The sequence below is a fragment of the Lissotriton vulgaris genome, chromosome 8, assembly GCF_964263255.1.
Source record: "Lissotriton vulgaris chromosome 8, aLisVul1.2, whole genome shotgun sequence".
Taxonomy (NCBI): Eukaryota; Metazoa; Chordata; class Amphibia; order Caudata; family Salamandridae; genus Lissotriton; species Lissotriton vulgaris.
Genome location: NC_141696.1, coordinates 716,632,584 through 716,654,021, shown reverse-complemented (window position 1 = coordinate 716,654,021; position 21,438 = coordinate 716,632,584). Strand labels below are relative to the sequence as shown.

Sequence of the window (21,438 nt, the reverse complement as noted above, 5' to 3'; positions counted from 1 at the left end):
CAACCAAAACAAGACAACATACAATTTCTTCGACTTACCATTTTGCAATCCGGAACACAGAACAAACAAAACACGAAACAGATATGTGCACCTGAACCAAGAACTTAGGCCTTCCAAAAGCGAACTGATGTATCGATACCCAAACTAAACCAAATAGATTATCGTAACCAGAACAACCAGTGATAATCTTACGAAACCAAACCAAACCAAGAACCAAAAAGGATTTTAACAACCCTCACGAAGTAACCAACTAGCAACCACTAAATACTTAACTGAGGCACTGAAGACGTCACCAAGGAGAAACCCGCCACGTTTCGCCGTACTAAGGACTGCACCTCGGGTCCAAGACAGGGCGACGGTCAAGGCAACGGCCCACTGCAGCCGCCCTGAACGGGAACCCTCGTGGAAGAGAACTTCGGGCCACTTTTGCGATATGCCGGGATCGATGAAGTGGGGCGCCTCCCTCAGGAATCTTCACACGAAGCTTCTCGAACTCTTCAGGCTTTTGGACCGGTACCGAATGACGTCGCCCCACGTAGGGCGCCAATTGGAGTTCTGGACTTTTTGGTTCCGTCCAGAGGTGTCAGGGAACAACACCCGAAGACCCCGGAGTTCCACCTGCCTTGGTGCACAAATAAACAGAAACACGGGCTTCTCGATGGTGGCGTCAAAGACCAAAGGTTTATTACTGCAGGGACACAGAAGTCACAGAAACCACGCATGGGCAGTGTCTAGGAGCCTGTTCGATTTGTACATAGAGGGTTGCTCCTTATATACTAAAAATTGTGCTCCAGGCAAATACTTCACATGTTAGTACATTCCCAAACCTTTGTGTCCTAAACAATAAATATTTGGCGTTACACAGGAACCGTCGATAATATCTGATGCCAAACATTACGAAGAGGGGTTCCCACTAGTTCATCACAATCCCTTGTCAATATTGCATTCAAGAGCCGGACCGCCTCATCATAAATTTCGTTGCCTCCCCCTAATAAAGATTCAGAAAGAAAGGAACGGAGCCAGGTGTGGAAGATAGAAAAGTGGGATAAGGGATGTTTGTGGGTTGTAAATGGGCAAGGCTACCGGCTTCGGCCGCCTAATCATGATCGGGACAATGGACACGGGAACCAGTTCGGTAGGGCTGGCCTCGGGCAGAGGAGGCAGCCTTTGTCGAGTCATGCAGCTACAGCGTGTTCTGTTCCAAGATGCACGTGTCACTAGAGAGGTGAATCTCCGGCTAAGGCTACGTGTCCTTAATTGAAATGAAGTGATCAGAGGTTATTGCTTATGTGAGGGCAAGAAACACAAAATGGGTGCCATGATCTAAGATGGATGCCATGGGTAGATCAGAAATGTGTTTGTAACAGGAGTACTCTTGCTCGTAGCGTAGCGAAAACACCAGGACATGCTAAATGGATCATTTGCGGTTCGCTGATACCAATATTATGTATTTCCGACAATATTGAAAACACGGGTTCAAATCGTCACGGAACCTCACTACCGCTGCCTCGCTCTCTGTGTCTCCCCGGCCCCGTTCCCGCCCCCCTACCGCTGCCCCCATTCCCGCCCCCCTACCGCTGCCTCGGCTCCCGTTCCCGCCCCCCTACCGCTGCCTCGGCTGCCGGAGTTGCAGGAGAGCCCCACTGGCTGAAAGAAGATGCTAGGTTTAGCTTTTTTTCTCGTGTCTTTTCTTTTATTGAGCCATGGGGAGGGGTAGGGGGTAGGTGGAAAGGGTAAAGGAATAAGCCCTTTCAGTGCAATGCAGTTCTCTCCAGTCATCCATCATATTTACGCTATCCATCAAGTCAGCCAACTACATTCGAAAATATGTGCTCTGTCTCTGTTCATTGAGGATATCCATTTTACCCGTCATCACACAGTTACCATTGCTTGTCCATTTGATAGGGCTCATGCTTATTAAACATCTATCAGAAGTAATCTTCCTGGTCCATGTTTATCACTTCTAGAACAAATAGATAGCCACCCCTCTGTTGACGGTAGAAGACACAGAATAATATCACTGTCCACCCCATTTCTCTGCTAGCTTGGAATACTCCATGTGCATTTTAATGTGTTTCCTGCAGGAACTCGATTCCTACCCTGTTCTGTTTAAGGAAAGCAAAACAAGTGATGGGTCGACTTCATGAAATAATGTCAGCCACCAGTAATCGTGTGCCCCTGTTGCCTCCGTGTGCCCCTGTTGCCTGCTTGTACCTCCGTGTGCCCCTGTTGCCTGCTTGTGCCTCTGTGTGCCCCTGTTGCCTGCTTGTGCCTCTGTGTGCCCATGTTGCCTGCTTGTGCCTCCGTTTTCGTGCCCCTGCTGCCTGCTTGTGCCTCCGTGTGCCCCTGTTGCCTGCTTGTGCCTCCGCGTGCCCCTGTTGCCTGCTTGTGCCTCTGCGTGCCCCTGTTGCCTGCTTGTGCCTCCGTGTGCCCCTGTTGCCTGCTTGTGCCTCCGTGTGCCCCTGTTGCCTGCTTGTGCCTCCGTTTTCGTGCCCCTGTTGCCTGCTTGTGCCTCCGTGTGCCCCTGTTGCCTGCTTGTGCTGTGTGGGTGTGTGTGGAGGGCTCTGTGTGGCTGTGTGTGTGGGAAGCTTTGTGTGGCTGTGTGTGTGGGAAGCTTTGTGTGACTGTGTGTGTAGGAAGCTTTGTGTGGCTGTGTGTGGGGGGGGGCTCTGTGTGGCTGTGTGTGTGGGGGGCTCTGTGTGTGTGTGGGGGGGGCTCTGTGTGTTTGTGTGTGTCATTTGCGAGAGATAAAGCTAGTGGCATTGTAAATGACCATGCCATTTATTTATGTTAAAAAACATAAATAAAAATAATGTCAAGAGCAATGCCAATAGCTCTAACTTTAACAAAGGCAAAACCATTGCATTGTAAATGCTTGTTGCATCTCTAGTTAAAAGGGAAATATGATGTAACAGTCTAATGGCCTGTGGTGCCCATACACAACACAATAGTGGACTGATCTTGGTTGCACCAGAGTGGGAACCCCCAGGATTATTCTTTTAAAAATGATTGACTCAATTTTCCTGTTCTTTTTCAGTATTGAAAGTGATCTAAATGAGCACATTTTATTTTCTGCTTTGCGAAACATGATGCTCATTTATTTTTGAAGCTTATGGTTACAACACTTAAAAGTTAGTAGTTTAAGTAAAAGATCATGACAATCCCATTAAAATGCCACTCCAGTATTACCGCTGCCTGACATGCTCTGCTTGACTACTGTTAGCAGTAGTTATTATTCTAGCACATCTCCTTTAAGTCACATAGCTGCCTCTTTTCAGGCTTGACAATTTACTGTAAGCCAATGGTCTACGCATATTCATTATACAGTACCGATTGTCAAGATGCCCATTGTGCTTGCTCAGTGCATTCATACATATCAATAAAGATGCTGGCACAGAAAAATAAATAGCTGCATTTAATGATCCCCCTTGCCTGCTTGTCTACAAGCCTGAAGTCCTACCAGACTAGTCCCTTTTCTATAGGCTGTCTAAAGTTCTCGTAACTGTGTTTGCATACTCTGTCAGCAAGTTATTGTAACCTTGCACCAAAATGTTAGAAATCATTTCTCGAAGACGACCCCCCTCTGGATTCCCCAGGGTCTCCACAATTAATGTTTATTCTGCCAAATTTGTCTTGCTTTTTTCAATGGCTTTGTTGATTCCCATGTGCAGCGATCACCGGGTTACTTTGCTTCTCATATTTTAAACGAACGATTTGTGTTAATAAATCAATTTCTTTTTATAATGTAAAAGATTGACTGGATAGTTATTTGATCTATCGTTTCTGAGTTGGTATACATCTTCAATCTCTGGAGTAAGCCTGTACTGCGCAACCTCACAATCTTGAGAGCCACCTGCCTCTAGGAAGACATGTGCCTATATGGACTGTTCGGAGTATGGGCCCACATTAATAGTAATAACCTCTCTTCTGTGGTTATGTTTTATAGGTCTATATCACCAGCTTACAGGAGTCCAGATCGGTTTAGACAGAGACCGTTTCATGACAACCACAGGGGTGAGTTTAGAGGATTTAGAAGAGGCCCAAGAAGACCTATGAACTATCGAGATGACTGGAAAAACAATCAAAATGATGGAAGATTTCCACCGCATAACAATATGCCTCATAGACCTTATGACCGCCGATCAGCTTCCCCTAACTTCAGACGATCACCTTCTTTTGACAACGTGAATAGATATAAACCTTATAGAAACTTTTCACCTCCAAGAGGACTAGGTAATAGAAGATACCCCTTTCCACCTGGTCCTCCCAGATATCCAGAACAAACGCAATACAAAGACAATGAATGGGATTTTCGTGAACAGAGACCACAAGGTCGATATATGGACAATAAGATACGACCCTTTCGAGGTGAACGCGGTGGGAGACCTTTTCGTGGAACATTTTCAGGTTCACATCAACGTGGTGGTAGATGGAATGAAAATGACAACTTTAGGAATCAGAGGATGCCAGCAGATGATTTTTCACAATTTCAACGAAGAAGTCCTGAAGGATTTGGACCTAGGAACTCTTTCCATAAAAGGTATTGCAATACAGCATTTCGCCTTGTTTACTGAAAAGTCTGTCTCTTAATATAGATTGCTTTTATTGTGATGGGGCACAGTTAATAATAGTCCATGGCTAAACCTTTCTCTTGTTTAATTACACTTTACTTTACATTTGACATGGGCTTGGATACCCTCACGGGCGATAAGTTGCGCTATATAAATCTATAAACAAATATTTTGAGGTATTATTGGTTATTTTGTCTGTATTCATTTCAACTTGTTCTGAGCAATGGTTTACATATATAAATTCTCTTATTCTTCTCTCTAGTGCAAGTGTAAACTGCTTTATATCAACACAGGTTTCCTGAAGATCACGAGTTCAAAGAGTATGGGCCCATACCTAAACGAGGAAGAGGAATGGAGAGGCACGGAGACCGTGACCCGGAAAGACATCCCAGGTGGACACCAGATCGTTCTCCACCGTTTACCAGAAGGGGACCAGAACGCTTCAGTCCCAGAGCTCGTCCATCTGTGGAGAGAGAGAATGCAGGACCTTCAACGGTATCGAAGGTACCATTAAATTTCGGTCCCAAGCCTCAAAGATATCAAGAGGGTAAGCAAACCTTTCCTGGCCAAGGTGCAAAGAGTGCAAAGTGGGAAGACCGAAAGGGTAGTGTACCTAGAAATTCTTCACATGATAAAGATATTGAGGTTAATCGAGATAAAAAAATAAGGCCAACTGAAGAAACATCAAATAAAGCAGACTTTAAGAAATATCCAAAAGAGGAAAGGCCTGTATCTATCAAGTCAAAGGAAAGGGTTAAGAAAGATGACGGTGATGTACGCCCTGCACCGATGAAACCAAAAGAGAGAGTTAAAAAAGAGGATGCTGATGTGAAGTCTGCGAAGGGTAAATTAAAGGACAGGGTAAAAAAGGAGATGGACACTGAAAATGATCCGGACTCTACCACTAGCATGCATGAGAAAAGTCAAGCCCTTTCGGAATTAAAAACGCCTGCAAATGGAAGTCCAAGAACGAAGTTGATTACAGTTAAAGTGGATATGAAGAAAATGGAGAAGTTCAGGTATTTTGTTTTTATCTTCCCTTTACCCTCTTCCCATTTTTTACCCCCTTTGCACTGTGAGGCTGTCTTTAACAAAAAATTTTTTTTACATTCATGCTTCTTTCTTGGGTTAGCATTTGTGAAGATAAGAGAATTCTTCCTTTCTTGAAGTAACACATGGGATGTTTACAGTAATAAGTTGACTGGTTTTTCCAGCTCTCAAATACAGACTTGACCACGTGCGCTTTATTAGCATTGTTGTCATTAATCTGCTAAAAAAAAGCTTCTTTCCTGCTACCAAAAATAAAATCTTGGAAATTCTTTAAAAAACAGATCAACAAGAAATGAAGATGGAATGTTGGATCCCCGTAATCCAAACCCATTAGATGATTCTGAAGTTAATAATTGCAATATAAACCATGGAATAAAAGCCGCATGGATAGTAATATTGCAGATCTCAAGGTGCCCTTATTTACAATGTACATGCATTCAGCATGCTGCTGCGGCCTTACTAAAAGTAAAAATCATCCATCCAAGAAGTCAATTAATAATAAATACAAGGATCGTTGGATACTGGAGATTTTTATCTGGAGATTAATTTTGTTTTTTGTCCTTTGATCATAATTCTTTCTTCATCCAGAAGTCTTCACTGGCCTTGCTTTACTGGCTACTTTGAAACAAGATAACAAATTAAATGTGGCAACATTCTACTGATTTATGATTATCAAGAGGCCTTCCAGAGCTTTGGCTCTGCATTTGAAATTTTTATTGAGCACCATATGCAATCAGTGGGCATTGCTATTTTAAGAGGCATCGCTGGAGAGTGCATTGAACTTCTTAAAAACCTTGTGGTTCATCTTGTTTGAAAACCTAATTCGAAATATTTCTATATCACACCAAAGTAATTTAGATGGTCAAAGTATTATTCTTCATGTTTCAACCAATATTTTAAGAACAACACAAGTGGAATCCTGAAAATGAAGCAATACTGCATATGTATGTTATTAAACCGGGTTTTGAGAAAGTTGGTATGATAGAGTTCAATGAAAGAATTTGTTTTTCTCATGTGCACGGCTACAGAACGAAATAATGTTTGCAGATTTTTTCCATTTTTTCTCCGTCCTTAAACAACCATAAAGCGCATTGTTGCCTTTTTTTGAACTGATTATGCAAAACAATGACGCAGAGCAAAAAGATCTAGTGCACAACTAGATGTCTTACCTGAATGACGATTGCTGGTATTGGGCAGTATCCCATCCTGTCTGGAAATATTTGATTCACCATTTGAATTTTATTGTGAAAAACCAGGGCCCAGTAGATTTCCATTTGTGACATGGCAATTAAAGGACAAAACCGCTGGACAATTTAAACTGCAGCAATAAAACAAAAGTCTAGAGGAATCTTTGAAAAGTATTTTGTCTAAACACGATCTTCAAAGAATACCCAGAACATCTGTCAAACGGATTAAATGATTGTTTCAAATGTGATGGATTCCTGTCTGCAGAAAATGCCAGAGAAGGCCACGTGAGCTGAGAGTGGGGAACAGATGACGGAGAACCAAAATCATTTGAAAGTGTTGGAGCAATTGCATTGATGCTTATAACATATAAGGTCTGTTTTTGTTGGAAGATATGGATTTCACAGCTAAATTGCTGATGTAATCTATTTCAGCCTATTCGGATAAAATGTTTAAGAGCGACAAGATTATGCAAGTTTTGTCAAGATTATATGCACTACAGAACACACCTTGGATTCTGCAGTGATGGAAAAAACAAAGGCTTGACAATGAAACCAGGCATCTAACTTCAGCTTTGATGATGGATACTTACACTTTTAGAAATATTACAGCATTGAACATTTTGGCATCAAAATTTCCATGATAAAGTTCGTTGGTAGTTGATAAAAACCTGTGATAACCGCATTTCCTGAAACACCGTTTTCCAAGCCAGAAGAAAGTTGCATGAAGTTTTTTCCTAGCCTCATGAAGTTTTCCACTCTAACGTACACCTCCGTAGTTGACAATCCTGTTCTGACGTATTTTTTAAATCCTTTTGAGCCTGAAAGCATGTGAAACGCACATCTGAATGTTTCATAGAAGTGACAAAAAAAGTTAAAAACTAGTATCCGATGATTGGGTGAATAATAATGTCTGGCCATAATATTTCATCATGAAGTGAACAAGGAACTACCTCTAATGATGCTTTGACATAGGGGTTCAAGAATCATTTCCCAAGGTAAGTCATTTTAGATATTATGGCTATATTTTCCAAGACTTTACTCCTGAACTATTACCTTATTGGTGTGTATATAACGTGGTTCTTAAATGCCAAAAGAAAGTTAAAATGCAAATAGGAGTGATTTTCCCCGGGATTGTATTTACACTTTTATTCATTTGTTTTTATTGAATGTTGGTGCTCAGTGTTGCTAGAACTTTCATTGTGTGCACTATTTCAGGCTTAGTTCTGGCAGCACAAAAGAGAGACAGGTGTCCCAAGATTTGGTTGCAGCCAGCAAGAAAGAGGAAAGTTTTCATCCAGTGTTTGAACACATTGACTCTGCAAGTCATAGCGGAGAGAACTCGCCAAAAAGCAAATTTATCCAGGATGTCATCACCATTACTCATCATGTGAAAGGTGAGCGTCTTTTTGTTTTGGATGTATGTATAAGTGGTCTGTTTGGGTTAAATATATGTAAATGTTTAGTGGGAGACTTTAAGCCACATTGAAAGAATATTTTCTTTCTGAATTTGTGGGACATGATAAGCTTTAAAATGTACTGGATAAAAATATATGGTCCTCATTTTTTATTGTATAATGTTAGTAAAAACAATGATGACATAACCTGGTTATCATAGCGGCAGCTTGTCTTGCTTCAAGTTGAAGAGTATTGTTATTGTAGATGACGGAAAAGCATTTCTAAATGGCTGATCAATATAAATGAGCAAATCCAATGAGGATACTTATTTGAAAAAGTATTTTTTCTAAATCACAATATTTCAGAGGAATCTGAATCTGGTGGCTCTCTTCGTTTCTCTTTCTAGTCGAGATGGGACCCCTTGGTACACAAGATTGATATTTGTCATTGTGATGTATTTGCTAATACCAGATGAGCACTTGTATCCCATCATCCTCATTATGTGACCCAAGATTTAGACAGTGAGGTGCAGTGACCGAGACCCCCTTCCTTGACCCTCCAGCTGACAGATTTTTCCACTGTTACTTTGTGAGAGGAACACTTGAGGGCAGCTCTACATTGTCTTTTTTAGAGCAAAAAGCTTCAGTTTCACTTTGGAAGTGACCTGTTTTAACACTGTTATTTAGCTTTTCTATTTTATTGCCTTTCTGCATCGTAATGGTGTAGGAGAAAAGGAAAAAGCAATCACTTTTTTAAAAAAATTGCTGAGTGTTGCAGAAGACTTGTTTATGTTAATGACGAGCACAAGTTTGTAAAACGTTCCTTCGTTTTGCCCACGATCCAAAAAATGTGATTTGTGTCATGATTTAAGGGTTTGTGATGGGGGGCGGGGGTTAGTCCTCTATTTGTTGGATCGAGATGTCTCCACCAGCAACTCCTGTTGCTGTCAAGAAAAGAAGGCTGAAGGCCGTCTTCTTGAGTCAAAAGTTGACTTGGAGAATAAAAGTAAGGAGCAATTCACTGAGCACAGCCCAAAGACTGAGTTTCGTTGTCAGCTGGATACTATAGATACTGTAATTCGAACAAAGCTGAGGTAGAAATATTTCCTTCAGGTAAAGAAGCGGCAACAGCAAAAAAACTTTCAAGAGAGGAAAATGAAATTTCATCAGACTCCACAACGAGAAAGAAGATATGACATTAATCTACTGTGTAAATCTTCAATGACGTCCAAGTGTTGACGAATAAGCAAGTCCTAGAAGAGTTAAAGACTATGCCAAGGAAATAACGGATAACACAACAATCTAGGGTTTCATCGAATAGGCTGTCAAGTACAGATTCAATGTTGTTAACAAACGGAAATCATGGAAATCGTCTTTCAAAACCGTCAGGAGAAATATTCACAACTGATTAAAGTGTTAGTTTCATCCGAGAATCAAGGGAAGAAAAATCTGCAAGCCCAGTCTAATTGAATATTGAGCTTACCTGAAAACCCCTGCTACATACAAGTCTTGCACCAAAGCTGTTATTTAAAATCTCCAGCAACCACCAGCTCTGAGTCAGTAATGCATGCTAGACCTCTTCCATGTGCTCATATGATTCAAATTCAGTAGATTTGCTTTTTTCTTGCAACAGATATTTACAGTCTTTTATGTCGCTCTATCCTCTGCAAATCCCAAATACACCAAAGCTGCAACCGTCAACAAGTGTTTCAAAAGAAGTTGATAATTTACCTGCAGTAGCCAAAGCCAGGACTATCTTTGCACTAACTACAACCGCCCCACAAGCAAGGCAATACCTAGACTGTCAAACCAGATCCTTTACAGAGGATACCGATGATGGCACTTTTGCCTCATTTGATGGTTCTCAGAATGATAAAGATCAGCGAGACTTGCATCGTTAAGCTGGCCATAGACGGTGTATCTCTAGACTACTGGTCACAAATCACTTGATGGATTTGCCTGATTTTGTTTCGCCAATGATGCAAATCTGTAAACTGCCCCAAAAGATTCCCTAAGTGGCGATCTAGGCCAATATCATGCTTTGGTGTAACCATTATTTAATACGTTTAGTCTACCCTCTGCACCTATGGGAAAGCATGCCTTTTTTGGCTTGAAGGAAAAATCGTGGAAAACAAGTGGAGCAATCCCAGTTATCGAGCCTCTTTGGAAAGATGGACTTTAGCATAAGAAGAGTCCTATGTCTTCAGCAGTGAAAATGTCACGATCGGAAAATAAAGTGCCAGAGTCATCACTGATGGAGACTTTAGGGAGATTTTCCAGACCTCACCACTAGATGGCGGAATAATGCCCAGTTTATTAATGCAGAAAGTTCTTCAAGTTGCAAAAATACTTCTACCGGTAAAGTAACCATTTCGTTATATCTACTGAACCAAAGAAAGGCAGTCAGTAATTTCAGTAGCTGCAAAGAAACCTTTAAGCGCCATGTACTGCACTTCCAGAAAAAAAATGGGATGCTATAGAGAAAGAGAATAAATGCATCCTTGTGCCAGGCACAGTAGACAACTTTGTAATTACCCCTCCTAATTTCTTCAGAAATTGCCAAAGGATGACTCGGTGCTGCCCTAGCCCTGTTAAAGGAAGGTGAGCAGGCAAAAAAAAACTGGTTCGGATAAAAAGCATTCTGGTTAGGATCTCTGTAAAAGGGCAAGATTACTGCACTTTACTGGGAGGGTCTTTATCAGAAAGGAAATAATTAGTTTAACTGCAGACTAACAACTTTTACTAGGGGACTTACAGGGGTGCTAAAGGTCTTGCCTTTTGGGGAACAGTTGCACAGTTACCTTATTTTTATGACAAGAGCACTGGTAACCTGGTTAGCAGAAACCCATTGCACTTCAGTGAAAGGTGCATCAAATACCAGGCAACAAATGGCGGTGGCAGTGTTAAAAATGGTCTCTTTCCTCATACGCACATCGCCAGTTTCTAGGATAGGAAGTAGACGGGCAGCATTATCCATTCAGAGCCCTTCCATTCCCTCTCACAAGCGTTCATGAAATGTATGCTGCCAGTTACAGCCTGCCCTTGTCTGAACAATTGCACAGACTACCTATATCTCGAAAACTGGCTGGTAAGAGTATCATCACAAATTCAGTCACCGAGAGCAATTCAGTTTAGTGTCCACCTTCGCTAGGCTAGGCCTAGCCATGAACATCAAAAAATCCAAGATAGACCCTGCAAATGAAAACATTTTCTTGAAGGTGAGAATTATTACCTACATTTGATTCTTAATCCTCTTATGTGATAACTGAGAAATTCAAAAGGTTCTGTTAGGTTGCATGTCTTAGTGCATCTAGTTGCTTCCACAATGCGGTCTGGGGTCAATGCATGAAGAGAACCTGCAATTGATACAGGATGAAGTACAACATCTGTATATGTCAAATCATCAGGCACAGCCTCACATGGCGGATGAGAGAAACACTTCCCAGCCTTGTTGTTGATGCCACCAGAGCATCAAATTTCAATTACTTACAGATGCTTCCATAACAGAATAGAGATCAGCTTGAGTAAACCCTGAAGCAGTTTGGAAAGGTCAATACGCAGAAATTTCCTAGAGGTTAGAGCAGTGCGGCTTGCACTAAAGGCATTTTGCATTTATTGCAGAACAATTTTTAAATACACACACAGTACAAAAATAATGTACTGTAGAAAGGAACTGCTCCAGTAGGAGCAGTCCAGCCCAAAATCCCAGGCTAGACCTTCTCTGGACCAGAGCATCCTTAGACCGTTTTTTTTTTGGGCCTCTTCAGTTGAGTACAGCTTTGATCCAGTTGCACAGTGAGCATGATGACACATGTCTGACTGTCCTTTTGAACGCATAAAAGGTGATGGGTGGAATGCTTGTAAGTCGTCTAACCACAGAGGGTCAGAGAAGACCTGGATTTTCAGTTTGTGCTGCACTGTCCTGGTTGGAGCAGGACCAGTGCTTATTTGCATATGGTAGGTCTAATGTGATATGAAATGGTGGGCAAAAAAGTGATGGGTTGCAATGTTTCCCCGAGCTGTTGACAGTTTTGACTAATTGCAAGAATTCTCCCCCATCACCTTTCGTCTGTTTTAGGTTCATACCAATGCTATTATTTCAGCTATAGAGGCATCCGATAGCTAGAGGTTCAGAAGTGCATCTTGCTTCCAGACCCAGGTGAAGTGGAGTATACAGTTGTGATTACCCTGGGCTAAGGAGCTGTAAAAAAAAAACCTGCTGATGCATGAGACATCCGGCGCCTCCAGCCCCATGCTCATTTCTTTTTCTTTCAGAACAGGTTAGAATGGGTTTAGTCCTCCCACAGGCTGTGTCCTCCAGCAGTCCAAGACTGGAACACTCATGGTCAGATCAGAGTGCTATCCAAATGCTACTTAACATATAAAATGGTAACGTTGTGTAGTCTTTACGTGTTTTAACCTCCCTTTGATCTAGGCACCTGGCACCTACCTTATTTTCCTCAGTCTGAGCTTAACGGTCGAAGATGAGGATCTTTAGTAGAAATACCAAGCCCACCCCATTTTTCTCTAAAGAAGGTTCCACTGACCTACTCACTAGATTTAATAAGCCCCTCCCCCTCTTTAGTGGATGGAAAATACTCCCAACCACCCTCCCACTCAGTATCACTTGGTCCTCTCTGTAACAGATATTAGATAAATGATGAACCTTTCACACCTGACCCCATCCAGGCCACCTCTCCCCACAATCGGTATCCCACCAGTTTCTGTAGACGAAAAGCTCATCCTTTTAGGAGCTGTGAGGTCTGTTACCACCCTCTGCAGAGAGTGGCGCAATATTACTTTCACTAGGCCCTTGTAAAGTGGAAGGATTCACTCCTTCACAGATCTTACTGCTCTCATCTAATATTATCCCTCCCTTGCAAATGTTTAGTGGTAACTCTAGCTCTATTCCTGTTAGCATTACAGAACAATTGAATGTGTTTAGTAGAACTGAACTGCAGATGCACAAGAAACCTCTCTTTTTTGCAGTGCAAAATTATCCTTGTCATTTTAGGGAACTGTCTTTTTTAGGTCGAAGCCTACCAGGCAGTGCAGCTGTCTGGTTTGCTAAAGAGATTTTGGAGACCTCAAGAAACCATCCCTGGGAACGCATTCCGCCCGTTCTTACTATTGACTGTGGTTTGTAACTCAAATTTTCTGCCTGTCTTGTCTGTTGGCTTTTTTTGTTTTAGGTTGTCCAGTTGTCCCTCCCAAGGATCTAAGGCTTTTCACATTTCCCCTCCTTGTATTCTTCCACTAGTGCTCCTTTCTGTAAACAGACCAGTAAATCTTGTTCTTGTCACGTTTGCTGTGCATTCAAAGACCAAGGTCAAATGTCAGACTCTGTTTTCTGTGAGCGCTTGGTGTTTACTCTTCTTTCTCTGACTACAAAGTAGGCGGATTTATATGACAATGTTGCTAGATACTTGGGGTTTCTAACACGCAACATTTAAATTAACTGAAAGTATTTCAGAATATATCAGAATTAGCAGAGGTTAAAGATAGGTTATAGTTGGGAAAACTCGAATTCTTTTTTGTATGCAAACCCAACTTAAACTACACAAACATTAGAAATTTGACAGTTAGGATTTATGCACACTTTCAAATTACTGTGTGATTACTCCTACTTGATGGTGATTTCAAAACTTTTTCCCAACTTTGTAAGGAATTCCATCTTCCACTTCTACACTCCTCTAAATACATCCAACTTCAACAATGTGTTAAACATTTAGGTTGTCCACCCTGGTTGCTTCAGGTTTCTCCTATTTTATCTTATCTACAATTATGGGGGAAATTCAAAGGAGTGACTTCTGGTCTCTATAAAACATTCTTGCACCCTCTTTTCACAGCCTCTTTCACATACTCTTCGAACTAAATGGCCATCTGTAGTATTCGGTGTTTGTGCCTCTTTGGCACTGGTAGTTGGAACCCTGAGTGTTGGGAGTTCTGAGGCTGGGAGCGGAATGCTGACAGTTGGTCAGTTGGTTGCTGCACTTTGTTCCTGTCGCAGTGCTGCTCTTGAGCTGAATAAAGCTATACTCAAGCTTCCTGTGTCCGTGAACATTCCTTAACACTACAGAAATTATGGCGACGATGCTCAAGAGCATGATACGGACCTGCAGTCTCACCTCGTAAATATTGCTGTCTCGAGAGAGAGGGTCGGAGTGTCTCAGCGCCGGCGTGGAGGAGGAATCGCAGTTTGGGCGAGGAGCTGAACCCCACGAGAGGAATCTGTCCAGAGCGGAGCACACCACGACGGACACTGCCAGATAAGTGTTCCGTTTTGTTTTCTTTTCGCTCTGCACGTCCATCTGAGGGGCGGAGATCTGCTGCGCAACGGTCGTGGTTGGCGCTGAGTGGAGCGTGTGGTTGGCAGCGTTAGCCACGTTGCTTACGTCCTGTCGGCCATTTCGAGCAGAGCCTTCTTTCATCAATGACGTCTGTGGTTGGCAACGCGGGACCACGCACGCAGCGGCCATTTTGACTACACCTTTTATACGTGATTGGCAAACCTACAAATACTGTTGTGTGCTACACCTATTATACGTGTTTGGCAAACCTACAAATACTGTTGTGCGCTACACGCTGTGGGGCAAGGATCTATTAAAAAAACGCTCTCCTCCATAACGCTTTGCTGTTACTCGAACAGTGGGGTCAATCTAAAGGAAAATTAATAAAAGAAAAACGAGTATTTAATGCTGCATTCAGTATTGCTACATTACTAGCCAGCAACCAGTGTTTCATCCCAAGCAATCTGGTTCTCAGAACGTTCATAGTTGACATTGTTCTTTCAATTGGCACAGCGACATCACAAAACTTATTTCTTTTTCCTTTTCACTCAACTTTCTTTTCTCGCCATGCAGTCAGTTTCGCCTCCACCTCCTTTCCTGGAGACACCAGGGAATCCACCGATAATTTGGAGGAAGTGGTTTGACGCTTTCGAGACCTATCTAGGTGCCATAGGCGCTTCTAGATATCGCGCAGAAAGGAAGAAGTGTCTTCTGTTGCATTCTTTGGGTTTCGAAGGGAGGGAAATCTTTAAACACTTACCTCCTATTGCGAGAAACAACGAAGATGACATCGATGAGTATGTTGAGACAAGGATGAAATTGGAATTGAGGTTTGACGTAAAACCAAGTCTCGTTGTGATCAGACATAAGTTTTTCAAAAGGGACCAACTCCCAGGCGAAGATGTGGAAACCTATGTTTCCATTCTGAGACAATTGAGTGCAGAGTGCGAGTTTGAAGGATTCAGAGAACAATTGATTAGGGATCAGTACATCTGCAAGTGCACTGACAAGTCGATCCAACAGAAGTTGCTTACGTTAGGGAATCCTACTCTGGAAGAAATGATCCGCACAGCCAAAAGTATTGAATTATCGAAGAAAGAGGTTAAAGAACTTGAAAGAAAGAACGAAGAAGCAGTCTCCATTGTGAGGTCCAAGGAGAGCAGAGAAACCAGAACTAGTCCTGGTCAACAACCTTTTGAGAAGAACTATCCTTCCAATCCACAACGCAACGAAAGACATTTGTTTCCTAGGCGTGACATTTGTTATAGATGTGGGAATCCTTCCCATAATAAGGATAATAAGTTCTGTCCGGCTAGGAGTGCTACTTGTCGCACCTGTGGGAAGTATGGTCATTTTGCAAAAATTTGCCAAAATCCCAGGCAGGGAAATTTGAGTTTTGTCAATAGGTCTCAGAGTCAAGTTAACGCTACTGGGGTAGGAAGTGTTGCAGAATGCTATGAAAACACCAGCAGGGGGCAAGATCCTATTAATACCATCCAAGATGACCTTAGGGATATGGTTGTTGTGGTTCGTGAGGGGAAGATTCCCATTGATGTGCCTACCCAAGTCGAGAAAGACATGGTCATAGTTGTGCGTGATGATGGTGTCATTGTTGGAGATCCTTCGGATTGTGTTGACCCTTATGAAAATTTTGGTGTGGGTGATAAAATCATTTCTTTATTAGTAGATTCAGGTGCAAAGGTCACTATGATCACCCAAGAGCTATTTAATGTGACTTGGCCAGGAAGGAAACTAGAACCTCCCGACAGAGCTCCTGTATCCTTTGAGGGGCGCAGAATAGCATTGGATGGGTATTTTGAGGATGTTATTCAGTTCAGGGGGAGGAAGATTTTTGGGAAAATTTATGTGGCTATCAAGGGTCTCAACATTTTGGGTTGGTTCCATGGCGGATTGTTTCGGTTGATCTTAAGACCAGGTGCCAAAGAACAGGTTGGGATGGAAGAGGATGATCTTATTTTAGAGAGTTTAGCAGTTGTAGAAACTGATGACTATGTTGTGGGTTTAGCTAATAAGTTTCCTTCTGTTTTCAGTAAAGAGCTAGGAACTATTAAAGATTTCAAACACGAAATCAGAGTTAAGGAGGGAGCCATTCCTGTCGAGCATAAAGTCAGGGGTGTCCCTTTTAGTGTCAGAGAGAGTCTTGAAAAGGAACTTATGGACTTGTGCAAAAAGGGAATTATCGAACCTATCGAGTCATCGTTGTGGTTGTCTCCCCTTGTTGTTGCTAGGAAAAGGAATGGAGATTTGCGTGTCTGTGTCGACTTACGCAGCCTTAACAGAAACATCTGGGTTGACTCGCACCCTTTACCTAAGATCACCGATTTACTGTCTCTTACCAGGGGTGCTAGATGGTTCACCAAGTTGGATCTAGCATCTGCATATCACCAGGTGATTTTGAGCGAGTCCTCTAGGCATTTAACTGCTTTCGTTTCGCCTTTTGGCAGCTTCCAATACTGTAGGATGCCATTTGGTCTTGCCTCTGCGGCAGCAGTTTTTCAGAGGTTAATGAGTCAAATGTTCAAGGACACTCCAGGAGTAATCGTTTTCCAAGACGATGTCTTAATTTTTGGGCAAAGCAAAGGGGAACATGATTTTTCTTTAAATCAAGTGTTAGGCATTATGCAAAGTAAAGGTGTTGTCCTTAAGAGAGAGAAATGCGTTTTCCTCAAAGAGAAAATGGAATTTCTTGGTCATGTAGTCTCATACAATGGGGTTGAACCACGTCCAGGTTTAGTAAAGGCCATTGTTGATGCCTCTCCTCCCCTGGATAAATCTGGTTTAAAATCCTTTATAGGTTTGAGTGAGTTTTACTCTAGATTCATCAAAGACTACGCGTCTAGAATTCAGCCTTTAACCAACATGCTCAAGAAAAATGTACCTTTTGTGTGGAATGAGAACTGTGATGAAATTTTTCAATGGATCAAGTCTCAACTAGTGAGTGACAGTGTTCTTAGAGCTTTTGACCCCAATAAGGAATGTGTGGTGACTGTTGATGCAAGCGGGTTTGGTCTAGGGGCTGTGCTCACCCAGAAGAATGGTCAGATTGACAACACCATAGCGTATGCGTCAAGAGTTTTGCGTGGTGCCGAAATGAATTTCTCGGTCATCGAGAAAGAGTTGTTGGCCTGCTGGTGGGCAGTCAGGAAGTTCAATTCTTTTCTCTGGGGCAGTCATTTCACCATACGCACGGATCATAGTCCTTTGGTCTCAATTTTGTCTGGTGAAAAGATTAAGGAGCACACCCCTAGGATTGCCAGATTGTCGACAAAGCTACTTCAGTATGATTTTGACATTGCCTATTTGCCAGGAGCAAAAAATGTTAGGGCAGACTACTTCTCACGTTTTCCCATCTCTGATAAAGACTCTGAGGTTGAGAGGGAAGACGATCAGGAGGACTGTTTTGTGGCGGCGCTAGACTTAGAGGGCATGTGTGCTGTGAATGAAACTGAATGGAGAGGAGAATTGGCAAAGGATGTTGTTCTTACTCGTGTCATTGAATATTTGAAGTCTGGTTGGCCGAGGGAGAAGTATGTTTCTGGACCGTTTCAGACGTATGTTAAGGTTGCTGATGAGCTCACTGTAGAGGATGGAATCCTTTTGCGATGTGGTAGGCTGATTCCTCCGGAGAGTTTGAGGGAACGGCTTATGGATGGTGCGCATGAAGGTCACTTAGGGAAAACTTTCACCAAACGCAGGTTGCGTGATGTATTTTGGTGGCCACAAATGGATGCGTGTGTGGATTCAATGATTGATGGTTGTGTTATATGCAACCATTCCGACAAAAGTCTTAAAGTGAGGACGCCCCCCCTGGAACCGATTCAACTTCCAGAAAGAGCATGGGAAAAAATTGGAGTTGACCTAGTCGGTCCTTTTAACCTCTTACCCCCCTCCTCACGATTCCCAATCGTGGCCATTGATTATTATTCTAAATGGCCTGAGGTTCGGTTCATCAATGAGCCTTCCTCGGCAAATGTCATTCTTTTCCTGAAAGATATTTTTCTCAGAGAGGGTTTTCCTTCATGTGTCATGACCGACCATGGAGTGCAATTTGTTAGTTCTGATTTCGAGTGTTTTCTCAGTCAATGTGGCGTCTCTCACAAGAAGAGTTCTTTGTACCATCCCCAGGCCAATGGTCTTGTCGAGAGGATGAACCGTGTGTTGAATAACTGTGTGCAGTGGGCCATTGCCAGTAAATGTGTGCTCGAGAATGCTGTTCGCTCAATGTTATGGTTCTACCGCACCACCGCACATTCTTCCACTGGTTTCTCCCCATTCGAACTTTTAAGAGGGAGGAAACCGTCGACTAAGATTTGTCCAGGTTGGATGTCCAAGTGGGTCAAGATGAATGTCATAGATGGCATTGATGGTCTTGTAAGGGAAAATGTTATCCGAGCACAGACTAGGCAGAAAAGTCAATTTGATGAGAGGAAAAGGGTGGTGTCTCATAGTTTCTGTGCTGGTGATGGTGTTCGCATTAAGAACCCTGTTCATGTCACCAAAGGCAGGAGTAAATTCTCTGAACCGGTTGTTGTCAACAAGGTGTGTGGCAATGCTGTGCGAGTTAACAACAACCATTGGTGGAATGTCTGTAAGGTTGTCAAAGTTAAAAATGCCTCCTCTGAAACCTCCAACTCTGGCAACAATTGTTGTAAAGATGATTTGTCGCCCACACTTCGCAGGAGTTTGAGAGTACCCAGGATTCCTGCCAGGTTCAGATAGTTCAACTTTTCTTTCTTGCCAAGCTATGTTTAGCGTTTACCTTGTTTTGTGTTTTGTTTTGTTTTCTTTCTTTCTTTCGTTTCTCCTTTGCTTCTCAGTCTTCTCTGTATTTTTCTTTATTCTTTTCTTCTTTTCCTTTTGTTGCAGAAATGAGGATAATGTAGTATTCAGTGTTTGTGCCTCTTTGGCACTGGTAGTTGGAACCCTGAGTGTTGGGAGTTCTGAGGCTGGGAGCGGAATGCTGACAGTTGGTCAGTTGGTTGCTGCACTTTGTTCCTGTCGCTGTGCTGCTCTTGAGCTGAATAAAGCTATACTCAAGCTTCCTGTGTCCGTGAACATTCCTTAACCCCTTCGAGGCTGATGACGAGCTGGGCTCGTCATGGTGTAGCCTCCTCAAACACTGATGACGAGCCCAGCTCGTCATGAACAATGGGATTTAGAAATCTGCAGCACAGCAGCAGAATACCATGAGCATCGATGGTGTTAACACTACACCATCTCATTCATCTATTATGTACTCCAATACTCAAAAGGGTTACATTTTAGAGGGGCTCCATAAAGGCGTTTGAGAAGTACGTCTTAAATTCTGTATCTTTAAAATCCTTCATGAATGGCACTGGTCTCCAGTTAAGTTACATCAAGCTAAGTTATTATCGCATCTTTCTTGCTGGAGATGCTCTACTCCTGGTTGTGACATAACGCATATCATTTGCGAATGTTCACACACCAGACCCTTCTGGCTCTTTGGTGGGAAAACTTTGAACTCCACAATGGCATTAAACTTACCACTTACACCTGCTACCATTATTCTACATGATTTCCGTCGTTTTCCAAAACTTTCTAAGCCACAGATTTGCCTTCTCCATCTTGCTTTGGCTACAACCAAGATCTGCATTTTACGTCATTGGAAGTCTTCCTCTGCTCCTTCTCAGGAAGAATGGTTGGTGGCAATGATGCAGACGGCCTTACACGAGCGCACAATTTACAACCTTCAGGATCAAGGTGACATCTTGATTTCAAATTTGGTCCCCCTTTTTGGAAACTACATTAGATGGTGACTCGATCTCCACTCCCTCTTCTTCTCTACACGCTTTACCTACTTAATTTTGTCATCCCATATATTTCTCCTATGCTATTTTATTCTAGCTATTCTTTCACTTTCCCCCACTACTCTCCCCCTCTCCCGTTACTTTGGTGCTTTCTTTCTCTTTCCTTTTATTCTTCTTATTTCTCTTTTCCTTTTGCTTTTGCTTATATTTCTATAATGATTCTGGTACTACAATATGGTATGTCGATACCTTTTATATTGTTATTTCATAATAGGAACTAGAGCATATACTGTTAATTATTCCTTTTTCTTTCTTACTGGAAGTAAATTTCATAATTTTTCATTTTCTCTTCCATTTAACATTCTGTTAATAAGATCTATTCTTGCCTCTATTTTTATTGCTCTGCTAGTTTATGACTTTGATACTTATGTATTTTATTTCATAATTCAATACGTTTTTTTACACAAATTACTATGTGATAGTTATAACTCACATATATAGTTACGCACCATCTTTAAATTATTATAACTTGTGCACCAGCGTACGTAGTCTTGTCATCTCACTCGCCACACTACATGAAACTATAACTCGCCGATGTAACATGGCAATGTTATTGCAAATCACGATTTGAGTTGTCGATTGTGTTATTATTGAAATGATTCACATGATACAACTTCCGTATAATGCAAAGGTATAGCTAGTCCATGTTGAAAGGATGAGTTATAGCTAAACTAACCTCCCAAAGGCAGCCAACCCCTTACGCTGCATGCAGCCTTCAGATGTGTGGGACAGGGGCTTGGCCACAGGCACCTCATCCCCCAGAGCCATATATATTTTAGAGGGGATTGAGACCACGTTCCGGCACCCCTTTACGATTATTTATCTTTTTTGTTTTTAACCTTTATTTTTCAATTTTAATAAACTCACTCAGCAGGTAATATATAGGTACGGTAAACAGCACTGTCCATGAAGTAAGCATTTTAGTACACAATCGTTAGACATACAAGTTAGTAAACCCCCCCCCCCCCCCCCCACACACAATGCCCTTCGAAATTTCAAGCCCCTCACACACCCCCCGCATGTTGATCGGCCATCGCCCCTATTAGTACGGAGGACTGTATCTCTCTACGGGGTTATGTCTGTGTCATCCGAATCAT

General features: G+C 42.2%; 1 protein-coding gene across 6 annotated transcripts in view; it reads left to right on the top strand.

Moving 5' to 3' along the window:
- Positions 1–21,438, top strand: part of BCLAF3 (BCLAF1 and THRAP3 family member 3) — a 703,357-nt gene that overhangs the window by 109,468 nt on the left and 572,451 nt on the right. For all 6 annotated transcript variants that reach the window (XM_086934591.1, XM_086934592.1, XM_086934594.1 and 3 more), the window contains exons 3-5: positions 3,947–4,540; positions 4,865–5,590; positions 8,024–8,202. In XM_086934591.1, the coding sequence (XP_086790717.1) occupies positions 3,947–4,540; positions 4,865–5,590; positions 8,024–8,202 (1,499 nt within the window). The remainder of the gene's footprint in view (positions 1–3,946; positions 4,541–4,864; positions 5,591–8,023; positions 8,203–21,438) is intronic.